This window comes from Sinohyriopsis cumingii, chromosome 7 (genome assembly GCF_028554795.1).
Source record: "Sinohyriopsis cumingii isolate HCF-2022 chromosome 7, ASM2855479v2, whole genome shotgun sequence".
NCBI lineage: Eukaryota > Metazoa > Mollusca > Bivalvia > Unionida > Unionidae > Sinohyriopsis > Sinohyriopsis cumingii.
In genome coordinates this window covers 92,758,372-92,773,395 of record NC_142967.1, presented here as the reverse complement: position 1 = coordinate 92,773,395, position 15,024 = coordinate 92,758,372, and the positions used below count along the sequence as shown (strand labels likewise).

General features: G+C 37.8%; 1 protein-coding gene across 8 annotated transcripts in view; it reads left to right on the top strand.

Annotated features, from left to right (window-relative positions):
* LOC149795719 (uncharacterized) overlaps positions 1-15,024 on the top strand; it is a 145,408-nt gene that overhangs the window by 111,241 nt on the left and 19,143 nt on the right. For 6 of the 8 annotated variants that reach the window (XM_089965614.1, XM_089965620.1, XM_089965616.1 and 3 more), the window contains 2 exons: positions 10,222-10,409; positions 12,791-12,879. In XM_089965614.1, coding sequence (XP_089821740.1) covers positions 10,266-10,409; positions 12,791-12,879 — 233 coding nt within the window. In that variant the 5' untranslated portion in view covers positions 10,222-10,265. Of the gene's footprint in view, positions 1-7,002; positions 7,141-10,221; positions 10,410-12,790; positions 12,880-15,024 lie in introns of all 8 variants that reach the window. The other 2 variants (XM_089965619.1, XM_089965617.1) reach the window with 1 other exon arrangement.

Below are 15,024 nucleotides of genomic sequence, written 5' to 3'. Positions count from 1 at the left end.
GAGGAAAGATCAGTTGTGGTTGAGTTAGAAAGACATACGTTAGCGTGAATAAACTCTACTAACAGTTAATGTTACTTACATTGTTTCGGGCTTCCAAATCGTACGACTGCATGGACATTTCATGCCTTAGTATGTCAGTTAGAATCCCTTCTTGTGTTATGTTTGATTTTCCAGACCTGCTAGAGATTATATATATATATATATATATATATATATATATATATATATATATATATATATATATATATATATATATATATATATATATATATATAGAGAGAGAGAGAGAGAGAGAGAGAGAGAGAGAGAGAGAGAAAGAGAGAGACAGACAGACAGACAGACAGACAGACAGAGAGGAGTCTTATATAATTTCATGGCTAAAGAAATAGAGTAGCAGACGAGAATTTGTATCATTATAATTTAACGTTGTTACCTATTTTGATATGGTTTGTATAACATTTGCTTGAACTTACAAGGAATTTGGATGCTTTCCCCGTTGACCAGGTAATGGCGGATGAGAGCTTATTCTTGGTGCTATTAGTTGTTTCTCACAGTGAAATTCGCCTATCTCACGTGTCTGATGTACGGGCGCACTATGGGATTTATAGTATAATTCTGTCTCAGAATGATTTTCTCAGGAATAAAACGCCGGAACCAGGAAACTCGAATACCCATGGTACACACACGCCACCTGCATCATTCAATTCTTAGTGTGTTCTGTTAACATATTTGAAAACGTTTCGGAGTGTCTGCGCAATAATAAACTAGTTGATAAAGTTGACAAATAGTCATTTTCGTCATATCGATTAAATGGAAACCTTAACGTCGTTTGAGTATGATCTTAAAAAATGTGTTTGTTTGAGATAAATTGATTCAATATCACTCTTGCATGAATTGATATTGTACTTCGCGGTGGCAGAAGCCTTTGGTTTTTCAGACAAAATCGATCGGAGGCCACTTTGCGATAAGTTAATACGAGTGTTTGACCCGTTTCTGCCTCGCAATCGGGAATCTTGAGAGAGCTGTCCTTAAATAAAGTTAATCAAATATACCCAACCGATGAAGAGCGCCTAGCTCACTTAGACTTGCATTACACGTTGGTTTAAAAGTTGCATGACATGTCACGAGACGGGTTTAATTGGCATTTATGTAGATTAGTAACACTTTGTAAAACGTGTTCCAAAGCACGAGTCGCACAGTAGCTTAACACTTGATTTCCTCCACTGAGGTACTGGGTTAGATTCACAGTACCACAACGTTTAAAAGACACTCATTCTTTAATGAGTGTGCATCATGGCAATCTCGCTTCCAACACTTTGAAAATTAGGCAAAATTCATGCCCTCAGATTTTTTATTATTATTAATTCCAAAAATGTTGTACACTTCAAGCGGAACAATTAGTAACTGACTTTAAATTACTATTTCGAATAATTTTAAATTCGAAATTGACCCAATATTCAGTTTTATACTTTAAAAAATGTCTCAGTCGACAGTACAAGACACCACTAATATCTTCTGAAATATTTACTACCCCGATGTGGTAATCCCGGAATTTGTGAAAGTTGTTTCCTTGTATTTTTCCAAAGTACTTTAAATTCTAATTTTGTCTCGGCATAGAAAAGGTACAGTTTAAATTATACCAATCTAGCAACAAAAAAAATAAAATATTCCGTGATAGGAGATAAAAGTTAAAATATTCTCTAATGGGAAGTCATACACAAAATAAACTGCTGTCGTCGGTAATCTCACCCAGCTCTTTACAACGCAGAGTAAACCAGGAAGAAAAATATTTTTTTATTGCTCAAAATTGTGTCACTTTCATCTGCTCACAAGAAAGCGGCGATGACAATCTCTGCAAAAAAACCATACCGTGTCTACTCGCTTACAAGTCCGGTCCAGCTGCAAACAACACAGACCCTGATCTGCTAGCACATTATTATATCGATTAGTTCTAACAAACTGCCTAGACCCAGATCTACCGGTGCATTTATGCAGCATCAGCTCTGAATCAGTTCAGTTTGCAGTGGGACCCGCCCCATGAGCGAGTACAAATAATAATCCAATTTTTTTAATACTATAGGTTTTTCGCTTAATTTTGAAGACAAATAGCGAGTTGACTGCATCAATCATAAATACAGGTACTCTTCAAGTCCGTTTTTTTTAATATAGAAAAGTGACGATTGTCTTGAAGAATGCTATGTACGTCTTTTACTCAAGAAAATTTGAACCATTTTTTAAACCTTTTATTCAGTAAAATAATGAATGAGTAGCATTGTTGATACGTCGTTTAGCTGATATAGACTACAAATTCCAAAAAGTACCGATCGTTAAAAGAATGTCTTTGTTGTATAATTGGGTTTTCAAATGTGAAGGTTTTCGAAGGAAAACAATACATCAATACATCTTTTGCTATTCGGTTTTGCCAGAAGACTGCAGACGATAAAAGCCGAATGTCTCACATTAAAGGACGATGCTTCAGACCGGTTCTGTACCAAATAATTTGATTCCTTTTTGACCCTTGGCCTCAGGCCTGGTTATCATCCGAAGTACCCTACAATGAATCTTTGACAGAATCTTTGATGGACGAGGCTGACTTTAACTTTATGATCCTTAGCAAATCTAGGGAGATTTTAATCTGCAAGAGCCGAAGTGTTTTCACCAAATACCGATGTACCCGTCTGTAGGTACATTTTTTAAACAGTATCCAGCTGAATTCATCTTTGGCAATTAGTATCTTTTGGTCTTTCTTTCTCTCTTTGTTTATTTTTATCTCCCTTTAGAAATACGCAAACCAAATTGCCCAGCAACTTGAGTCATAAACATGTAGTATGTACTCGACACAGAATGAAACGAATGAACTCGTGGTTTGTTTTGGACTTTCGCCGTTGTCCTGGTATTGAATTTCGATCTCATGATTCAACTGCCCAGCTTTGAATGTGCACCGATTAAGTGGTGATGGGGTCAAGTGATAACTTACGGTGAACTAGCTTCTGTTCCAGAGGGAGAAATAAAGTTCAGCTATACCATCGACGTCGTGAAAACCCCAGAATGGCAACTCTTATCAAAGAATGAGAAACACACGAGACTTCGCATAATGACTGGGATAAATGTAAACTACACCGCTGGATATGCTGGGGTAATATTTAGGTTATTTGTGCGGTTTGTTTTGCTTGTTTTGTTGTTGTTGTTGTTGTTGTTGTTGTTGTTTTATTTTGTTTTGTTTTGTTTCTTATTTTTTGTTTTACTGAAGCATGGTTCATGAGGTTGCTAAATAAAATGATTCAAGCCAAGCATGCTTCACGCTAACGACTAGAAGCATTATAGTGAACGGAACTAGGATTATATATGTCTCGTAAAGCTTTCTTCAGGCTCGTTTATCTTTGATGTTGTTGAAGATCGTACCAATTTCATGAAATGTATAGGCATATCAAGGTCAGTATAGGATCTGCGTGCAAGATACTGGGAGGCTTTTGATGGCGGATTTAAAATTGATCTATAGTTGTTTTTTTTTTTATGCATTTATCCGAATATTATCGATAAAGAAATTTTAAATAAAGAAGGGACCAAATCGTTGGTGGATTACAGTAGTGACCTTCTTATATTCAATAAGCAGCGACCAAAATAGCCAGCGAGATCCTAAGTAGACATCGCCCAGTCAAGAAGCCCTGAATCACAGCTGAGGTCTTGAACCTGTGTGACAAGAGGAGGGAACTGAATAAGACAAAGAACGATACAGAAAGGGCAGCGCAGTACAAGGCAGTCAACCGGGAAGTCAAGAGAAGCATGACAAAGCAAACGAGAACTGGAGAGAAGAACAGTCCAAAGACATTGAGGGAAACTTGAAAAGGAACAACATCAGGAAAGCATACCAACTGGTCCAAGTTCTAACAAGCACAAAATAACGGCGGGTTACCTACTTACAGGACAAAGCCAGAAACTGCCTCACAGAACAAAAATATATTCTGGAAAGATGGACAGAGTACCACCGAGTCACCACCCTATCTTACGTGAAGAAGTTGAAGCCGCAGTGAGATCGCTGAAAAAGAGGTAGTCAGCAGGAGTGGACAACATCCCAGCAGAACTGATCCAAGCTGGGGAAGAAGCAATGATTAGCACCCCCACAAACATCTGCAACAAGATCTTGTAAACAGGAGCATGGCCATCGCCGTGGACCCAATCAATGATCATCACCCTCCCCAAGAAAGGCAACTTGCAACAGTGTCAAAACCACCGTACAATCTCTCTTATAAGCCATCCAAGCAAAGTCATGTTAAGGAGACTGCTGAACAGACCAAAGCCATAGGCTGAAAAGATCACTGCCGAGAAGTAAGCAGGGTTCAGAGCAGGGCACAGCACAACAGATCAATTCTTCATCCTCATGATATTATGTGAGAAGTACCTCCAACAGCAGCAAGATCTGTACCACGTCTTCGTGGATTTCAAGAAGGCATTTGACAGGGTAGAGCATGCAGCCTTGTGGGCGACCATGAGACTGTACAACATCAATGCCAACCTCTTCACAGTAATAGAGCACCTCTATGAAATGGCCACCAGTGCAGTATACTTCAACGGCAGCATAGGGGACTGGTTGAGAACGACATTCGGAGTCAGACAAGGCTGTCTGCTCTCTCCCACAATATTAAACATCGTTCTGGAGAGAAACATGGCGGACGCGCTTGAAAAGTATGAAGGGACGGTCAGCACCGGAGGCAGAACAATCAACAACGTACATTTTGCCGACGACATTGATGGACTAACAGGAAATGAGCAAGAAAAAGCTACCTTAGTAGAGAGCCTCGACAAAAGCTCTACAGATTACGGCATAGAAATCAGCGCATAGAAGACCAAAAGGATGAACAACACCACCCAAAGGCATCAGCACTGACATCAGGGTCCAAGATACGAAGCTAGAAACAGTCCATAGCTTCAAGTATTTGGGGGCTACTGTAACAGATGAAGGATCGAAGCCTGAAGTACTCTCTAGGATTGCACAAACAACAGCAGCGCTGGCAAAACTGAAGCCCATCTGGAAGGACAAGAACATCGCACTCGGCTCAAAAGTCAGACTGATGCACTCACTGATCTCCATATTTCTCTACGCATTCTTATCATGGACCATAACAGCTGACTTAGAGAAAAGGATGAAGGCAACAAAGATGAGATATTTCCGAAAGATCCTCGGCGTCACATATAAAGACCATGTCACCAATGAAGAAATACGGCAAAGGATAAGACAAGACATTGGGCCTCACGATGACCTACAGATCACTGTGAAACAAACGCAAACTGCAGTGGTATGGGCATGTCTCACGATCACCAGGACTTGCCAAGACAACCCTGCAAGGCACTATACAAGGAAGAAGAAAGACAGGCAGGAAAAGAAAGAGATGGAAAGATAACTTTGGAGAGTGGACAGGCTTGACATTGAGCGACTCACTGAGAAAGACGGAAAATCGAGAGGAATGGAGGAAGCTGGTTGTTCGATCTCGTGCGGTGCCCCAACGGTCTACCAGACTACGGGACTGATGATGATGATATATATACATATAATGCATGTTTAAAGAGTCACGTGTTAAATTAAACTTAAAACGTTATTTTAGAATATATATATATATATATATATATATATATATATATATATATATATATATATATATATATATATATATATATATATATATATAATTTCAACTTTGGACGAAAGCATACATACATACATACATACATACATACATACATACATACATACATACATACATGACCAAATTTTCATAACAGCAAAAACTTGACATAGACTAGGAGCTAAAGCAAGCACAGACATTTAAAAAAATCTTCATTAAAAGAAACGAAATTAACTAAAAACTTGGCTGCATGTTCTGTTACAACAGTTATTACAAAAATTAGCAAAAAGCTAGAAGTTGAGCAAAACTGAAAAGAAAATTTTTTGGTTTTTTTTTAAAGAGACAGGAAAAGCTGTCAGCTGTATTGAAAAAGGTTGCACTTACATGTCTTTCCAGTCGGCATCAACTTGCAGAAAACATCATAAGAATTCGAGCATCGAATAATCAAATCTGAAAGAAGTCTTGCCGTACCGTTTTGTTCTCAACCCAGCCAGATTCAAAATATTATAGTACTTGAAACTATTGTAAGAAATTGTTTCTTTGAGCAAGGGTTAAGAAATATCTGGAAGCCTTGCATTGTATGACTTTATAAACTTTAAGGCCATGGTTCGAAGTCGTTTTAAATAGAGTGTTGCTAATAATACCCTTGTATGCAATATAATCTATTAAAGTCGTCATGGATAAAACTTGGGGCTTATGGCTGTATGATTTTCTAACTTGAAAGTAATCTCCTTGTTGCACCCAAAAAATGCCATGCTAAATAAAGTTAGAATTTTAAAAAGAAAGCTTGCAAATTTCCCATTTAAACTTAAGCTACCCACCACTTCGCTTTAATACCGTCAGTTGCCGTAAAGAAAGTGGCTGTAAGATTACAAACGATTTGCGTGAAATGTTTGTCATGCACCCAATTTTTTTTTTACCGTGTTTAGAATCAACTCATTGTGTTATTGTTTTGCGTCTGCAATCTGACAAATTAGACTTGGCGTGATCATTAAGTTCCTTGTTTATCGTGATTTATTGATGTACTCAAAAACTTTCCCATGGGTTTCGCAATATTATTTAGCAGAACGATTTTAAGTTTCTCTTTAGACCTCACCCAAATGACGGGTTTGAAAATATCTTGAAACGTAGAGGACACATACAAGTACATATAGAATGCCTGATCTTAAGTTATGTACTGAAAACGCAATGGAAAAACTTGGTGGATCTTCGTGTGTCCTTTATAGACAGGTTACACTTAATATAGAACATACAAACGTGAATTACATTGGGACAGTTTTGACTGTTGGAGGCACATAAACATCGTGATACTGTGAGGATGTATAAAAACGGTTACGTTCATTCAGTAATCTTGTTTTCAGTATCTCGCTGTACATTTCAGAGAACGAAAATCACCGTATCGAACGCCTTAGACCATTCGGCTAAACTGACGAGGTTGAAAACCCAATCAGACCAGAACGACATAGAGGCCGCCTAGTATATTCTTTGATTTTCAGCCTAAATAATGCATCATTGAACGGTATGATTAGTTTTCCCATATACTATTAAGTTATAATATATAGTCCTTGCCAGGTCACATGGAACGCTATTAAAGCACGAAGTGAAAGCATCAAAATGGATCCAGTTTCTATGAACATTGTAAAATTAAAAATACAGGCCTGCGACCATTGTTATAGCTTTGCCGGTTTTGGAAGTCGATCAAGACATTATTAGCCTCTGACAGGTCAATCGATGATATATTGACCTCTGGATGCTAGATATTAACATTATTGACTCGAAATGGTTAATGTAAGTTGTAATTACTTTTTATGATTTAAAATAAATTGTAGTGCCCACCGTTGGGTAAGTATTGACAATTATAACAAGTCAGCATTAAAGTGCTGAGCAGAAACTAGATAAGAACTTTCTGGAGTTAACAAGAAGAAATTATCAAATCTTACGAAATCACATACACGCGAGTCAATCTTTCTATGGATCTTGCCACTTTTGTATGTGTGGAGGCGGTAAGCTTCAGAGTAACCTTTGATAGCGAAAAAGGCTAAGTCGTACGGTTTCAAATGTTTGAAATTCATTAATTTTCTTGGCTTTCGTTAAATTGTGAAATGAGCCTTATTGGTTCCATGGAGGGAACTTTGTTTGTATGGTCTTTAAAATTTGTGTTCTGCAGCAACCATGAAATCCGCGCATATCGGTACGCCACAAAAGAAAATCAATTTACAGTATTAATTAATAAAATTATCTCCCTTGTTTGGAAAGACGGAATTACTTTTGTCATCTGTGGGTTCAAGTCTTAAGGTACTTCCAGGAAGTAATTAAAGCAGACCTAGTTAATGACAGTCCTTTTTAAAAACTGAAAGAACCATCCCACTCTTTAAAATTATATGTTAACCATTGTATCTTTCCAGCTGAAATATTACTATGAGCATTGGACTTTTGTGCGTCGCTACTGACTTCAAGGGCAATTTAAACGATTGTCACTATTACGGCAATTTCTAGTACAAGCAATATATGCCACATTCTAGCAAGCAGACTGCTATGGAGCGAACCCCTGAGTGAAGGAAACAAAAGTCCTGAAGTAAAGAGTTTCATCTGAATCGACCACAATGAATGCTTTCGCGTCTGAACAATTACCTGGCAATGAAACCACGGCAACAAATTTGGTGAATAGTTAGTAGTGCCGAACTAATATTCTGTCATTTGCAGGTTATACCGTCAGATACGATTGTGTCAAAATAACACGTTTGGCAATAAAATCAAAGACTAGCCGAAATGAATAACACCTTTTTTGTTTTGATTAACAAAGGTACGGTAAAACTGATAGATGAGAGCCAGATACAGTTTACGGTACAAGTTAGATACAATTTACGGTACAAGTTCTCTATAATTTATGAAACTTTATTCAGCTGTATGTGAATGACATCAATAGACCAGCCGTGACCGTAGTTTTGAGTTCTGATCAGAAGTTACTATTCCTAATTTTTTTTATAAAAAAACAAGAAAAAGGTCGCGTTCACACCTGACAACAATCGATGAAAAACAAACATGGCAACCGCTTATATGGTTTCAGTTCATAAACTTCAGCTAAATATGACTGACTTCTATGTCCGCGACCTTATTTCTGTGGAATCTCGGATAAACCTCCGTTACACTTTGGTCGGACTTATGACGTTACAAGAATAACAATCAAGTCTCCACAACTTCGAAACAGTGACCAAAATGACACGTGTCCCAGTTCAGAGCACCACCTAGTTATATGGTTGTCAGCGATTCTGACTTTGAAAAACCGATTTTTTTCCCGAGACAGGCAGAGAACAACAGCCTGAAACGTCATAAAGTTGGTCCCAGTCTTCAATAGTTTATGTTGTTTCCATTTTTTATTGATATGATATATACTTGGTATTTTTATTGCAGTCACTTAAATCTGTAAAATTAAGGGTTGTTGTTTTTGTTAATGCTGATAATGATGCGTTTTGAACTAAGTTCTAGTTAAGGAAGAAAATGAAAAAAAAAAGAACACATATCAATGAAGATTTGACGTGAACCCGCCGGTCGGTATAGGAGGCATTGTTTATAAACCTATATAAACCTACGCTCGAACCAATTCGACCATTCTTATTTAGAATTTATTGGGCGAAAATAATATGCCGTTTACTTGTAAGTAGTTGTGGCATAGTCAGTGCATTCATATTGGATTTATTAAAACATCACCAATTAGAAATGATTTTATATTTTGACTTGAGCGACATTAATCTGTCAGCTTATATTTCCTCTCGCCGGTCTTCTTTTGTATGCGATGAAACGAAAATTTTGTGCAAACTTAACTTTTGTCCAAAATTTCTGGCTTTTGTTATGAAGTTCTAGAAAATTGATTATGTTCAATAATGAGAAAATTCAATAATTTGTTCGAGCAAGCTGATTATGTTCTTTGAGCAAGAGTTATTGGAACCGATTTTAATCGAGCGAAGATCAGTTACCGCATTTACCCATGCTCAACATCCACCCTTAGTCCTAGTGCGAATAGAGGGATTCAGATCAGCCCTCGTACGGATGTCCAGGCACATCAGGGTCTATTCTGCTCGCTAGAAATCAAAAGCAGAACAAACAACATAGATCATAATCACCAGACGCATTATCCAATGGCCGATCAGGATTTACTCTATTCACTGGTGAGCGTTATGCATGAATAATATAAAGAACACATTTTTCTACCAGCTAGATAATCACGGGAAATTGACTTATTAGACGTGTGACTGTCACACATTAAAAAGATGCACATCTAGCAGCTCGGTTTAATAGAGCCTCAATGAGACGAACCTCCATTTAACGAACACCCCAAAACAGAAACAGTCAATTAGTCCTAAAAGACACATGATTGAAAATTGATGTCCTCTTTTTTTTAGGTATTGCAATTTGTATGGACCGATATTCGCCTTATCTGGGGAGGAACTCCTATGATATTAGTCCCAATATTCTCGGTCTCGTTTGTGGCATGCTTGAAAAATAATTTTTTTCTTCTGGAAATAGATGATGATTCTAATAAGCTTTTGATTTTTTTCTTCTTCTTTTCTCGATTTACTAGTTATATTTGCTTTCATTTCAGCTATGGTGGCTGTGTTGAGTTTGTGAATTAGAGAACATCAAAAGATGGAGGCACCGAACACATTTTATCCCGCCAACATCCTAAAGACGAATCGAGGTCTTCCACCTCCCATTCGGCTTGGCTACACTAAGGCGGAACTGTACGGGGATCTTTCACAGCTACGCTCTGTTGATCAACATGCGCTTGAGGTACTGTTTTCAATTCCATTAACCAAATACCGTGGGGGTTTAAATGAACAACAAAGACCGCAGTGGAATAAAGAGAATATATGAATCTAACTTAAAAATTATCGCCCCTTGTCACAAAATTGCAAATAGTAAATGATTATATATAAACTATAAACTAAATTGCTTTCCGAGTTATTTTTGCTTTATTTATTTTTTGGTTCTGTTTTCTAAATGTTGACGTTTCTATTTACCATTCATGAAATTACAGATTTTTCGTCAAAGGTAAAATATGTTTAAAAAAAGTAAAATGGATGACAAATATTGACATCACTAACCAAAATGAAGGGACTATTATATGAGTTGCAATGTTGTTGTTATTGTTGTTGTTATAGGGTTTAACGCCATTTTTCAGCACAAGATAGGCTATACATGGCGGCCAGTATTTATGGTGGAGGAAGAACCCGGGAAAACCCCGGAAAGGGCCACCGACCCACGAGAAGCTACCGGCAAGCTTTCTCACATATCCACATTGGCCGAGCCCGAGACTCGAACCCGAGTTGCAGTGAATACAAGAAACTTCATAATTTCATAACCAGCTTGCAGTTTTTTTCCTACAAACACTACATTTGCGAATAGCTGAGAAACCATTGAAGTTTGTTCAAGTTCAAAAGAGCACCGCTCCGGTGGTCTAGTGATTAGAGCGTCCGCCTCGGATGCCGGAGGTGGTGGGTTCGATCCCCGGCCGAGTCATACCAAAGACTTAAAAAATGGTACTTACAGCTGCCTCGCTTGACGCTCAGCATTAAGAGGTTAGTGTTAGGACTGGTCGGCCTGGTGTCAGGATAATGTGACTGGGTGGGACATCATGCTACATGTCTGCAGCATGATGCCCCAGTGCTAGACATCACTATAAACTGTCACACTGCAGACATCGTAGCAATACGACTGAACTTTTTTTAAAACTACGTTAAAAATCAAAATCACACACACACGCACACATTATCAAAGATACGAGAAAATTTTGGGAAAGCCCAACATGAAGCATTCTCAGAAATACTCTTTGGCTTCCGAAGCATAGGTTATACTTTCCGAAGTGTTATTGATGGTGTTGGCGCCGCATAAGCGACGTAAAGGTTTTGAATTAAGCTTGATTTCTCTGATAGAATTATAAGTAAAACTCAAGAACCACGATAAATGCATCAACTTTAGAAGTACTGCTCGCTGCTAAGTAAAATAGGTTAAGTGACCTACCTCGCACGCCTGACCGTGACAGTTATTTTGCTCTAATGGACATAGACCGGGAGAGCTTATGGGATTGTCTTTCGCCCATCGTCCGACCGTCCGTTAACACAAGCTTCTTATCGCTGCGCCTCTTTAACTGCTTGGAAGATTGATATGAAACCTGACACACCGACACATCCCATGGTCTACTTAGTCTTAAATGAAAATAGTGCTCTGGGACTTCCAACATGGTTGTCACGGCGGTCATGTTGAAAATCTTGTTTTGTCACTACTTCTCCTGAACGGAAACTCGCAGTGAAATTGTTTTCGCAAGAAGACTTCTTATAATGTATTTCTAGGCCTAAAAAAAAACGGTGTCGATATGATATCTAATATGCCTGCCACACTGACCGTCCGAAAAATCTTGTTATCACTGACCACACTGACCATCCGGAAAATCTTGTTATCATTGGCCACACTGACCATCTGGAAAATCTTGTTATCACTGCTTTTCCTGAGTTAATGCTCAAAAGACTTAAAGATTTCCAATACCGTTTTATTTATCCTAAATTAAAATGGCACTAGTCTGGAGTCCAATATGTGGCCATCTTGAAAATATTGTTTGCGCTTCTCCTCATAACTTGAAAATAATTTTGACACTGGGTTTTCATCAGAAGAATTCTTATTTTATCTACTTAGTCCTTAATGAAAATGACTTACCCTTAATATAGCCACCATTTTGGTTGTTTTCAAAATATTATCTCTACATTTCCCAAATGGATTGCTATATCAACATGGGGTTGTCACCAGTTGACTTCTTTTGATACCTGGTTGGTCCTAAATGAAAATGGTGCAAGTCATACATCCGATATAGCTGCCACGACGACTGTCGTGTCATTCATGTTGTCACTACTCTCCATGAATGTGCGATCATTACGAAATGGAGGTTTCTGTCAAAGAAAATGAAAATAGTGTCAATCTTGAATCCAATTTCTTCACAAAAGCAGCTAATTTGAAAACTTTTTTTATCACTGAATTGAATTCCTAGAAATTGTTTCGCCCAGTAGGGCGTCAGTCCCTTAGCACTCTTGTTTAATAAGGCACATGACAAGTGGACAAATCGACAAGCAAAATTATTAGCCCGAATGTTTAATGTTTAAAAATTATCTCTTGTACTTCAGGTGGCAAACGCGAACCACGAAACGTTCAGGGACCTTCTGTGGCATCTTGTGTACAGCAGGAGCTTATTTTCAGACTTGGAAAAGGCAAGGTAATTCAACATGCATAAACGCATCCACTTTGTTTTCTACTAATACTGACATGCATTCTTTAGACCACTGTTTAAGGAATACAAACGAGCGTCTTTCTAAAGATTCTTTCTTCATATGTTACGCTGTATGTGAGTTTTTACAGACTTTTCTGCATCAGTGAAAACTAATAGAATTGCAGTGATTTATTTTAAGAAATAAATTACAACACCTACTGGCAAACATAATTATAGAAAACTAAAATTATTGCTTTGATTGATAAGTTAAAATAGGGTTCTTGTTACGGCTTAAACTGATTAAAGTTACAACGTATTTTTTTCTGGTAAAAACTTTGAAAGTAGCAGCTGTTACTTCTCTGTAGTTAACAAACTCTCTCAATGAACACTTGAATAATGTTCATGTGAGGGCCACACATTTAAATGCATGACCGACGAAAAAACGATTTAATATAAAGATTTGCATCGATAAGTCGTTTCTCGTTTCCTTTTTTATTTTAATCTAAATTGTTCGCTAGCTTTGATGAAATTGGCATGTCCAAGTTACAGTTAAAGAAGACTTCGCGCTCACCATTGAACAGACATCGTAAACGTCAGAAAATTTTTCATTTGTAAAATGCTGATGGATTTTAATTTAGAAAAGAGCTCTGCATACACACCCCCCCCCCCCCCCATCAAAACCCCCAACACATGATGATTTATTGATCCCTGACATTTGCCGTCTTAACAAAATTAAGTCCGCGCCGGTTTGGTCTTATCACGAGATGTCATGGTGATAAAGCCTTCCATCATGTTAAAGTTGGCAGTGAGTTAGGCATTGTATTCGAGAAAGTAATTCGTAGGGGTTGAAAGCTAGCAATTAGTAGGAGTTGGTTGCCAGCAGTTCTTAGGGTTAGAAAGCTATACGTTGGTAGGGGTTAAAAGTTAGCAATTCCTCGTGGTTGAAAGCTATCAGTTGGTAGGAGTTGAATGCTAGCAATTTATACAGGTCAATTCCTCGGGGTTTGAAAGCTAGCAATTGATAGGAGTTGAAAGCTACCAATGTATAGGGGTTGAAATCTAATAGTTGGTTGGGGTTGAAAGCTGTCAGTCGGTCGGGGTTGAAAGCTAGCCGTTGGTGGGGGTTGAAACCTAGCACTTGGTTGGGGATGAAAGCTAGCAAATGGTAGAGGTTGAAAGCTGGAAGTTGGTAAGTTTTTTAAATTTAAACAGGTTAAAAGCTAGCAATTTCTCTTGGTTGAAAGCTATCAATTGGTAAAGGTTGAAAGCTAGTAATGTATTGGGGTTAAACTCTAATAGTTTGTTGGGGTTGAAAGCTATCAGTCGGTTGGGTTGAAAGCTAGTCGTTTGTAGGGGTTGAAAGCTAGTCGTTGGTAAGGGTTGAAATCTAGCATTTGGTGGGGGTTGAAAGCTAGAAGTTGGTAGGAGTCAAAAGCTAGCAATTAGTCGGGAATGAAAGCTAGCGATTGTTAGACATTGAAAGATAGCAATTAGTCGGGATTGAAAGCTAGCGATTGTTAGCCATTGAAAGATAGCAATTAGTAGGGGTTAAAAGCTAGCAATTTATACGGGCTGAAAACTAGTAGTTGATGGGGTTTAAAATCTTGCAGTTTGTCTGGGTTGAATAGTAATAATAATAATAATAATAATAATAATAATTCAGTAATTTTAGGCCACCGGCCAATATTACAAAATAAAATACAAGTAAATATAACGTGCGTCGTCGTGTAAAGAAGTTTAATATGGTGTTTATTATGAGTATGCATACTTACTTTCTTGTATGTATGTATGTATGTATGTATGTATGTATGTATGTATGTATGTATGTACGTATGTGTGTGTGTGTGTGCGTGCGTGCGTGCCTGCGTACGTGTGTGTGTCTAAATATATTTGGGTATTTGTGTATAATTGTATGTTTGTATATATGTGTACATACAGAAAATGATTACAGTAAATACTTTTTTTTTTCTTTTGCTCTCCCTCTCTCGAAGCCAGTAATCAAATTCTGTAATATATTTAAATTAGAATACTATGTACTGGTGTTAATCAATATTCCTTGTAAAGCAATGTGCACTTACACCAAGATGTGAGGTAGTCAGTTGGATGGTTCTCCAACCTACTGCTATCTATATACGGGGCAAAATAAAATAA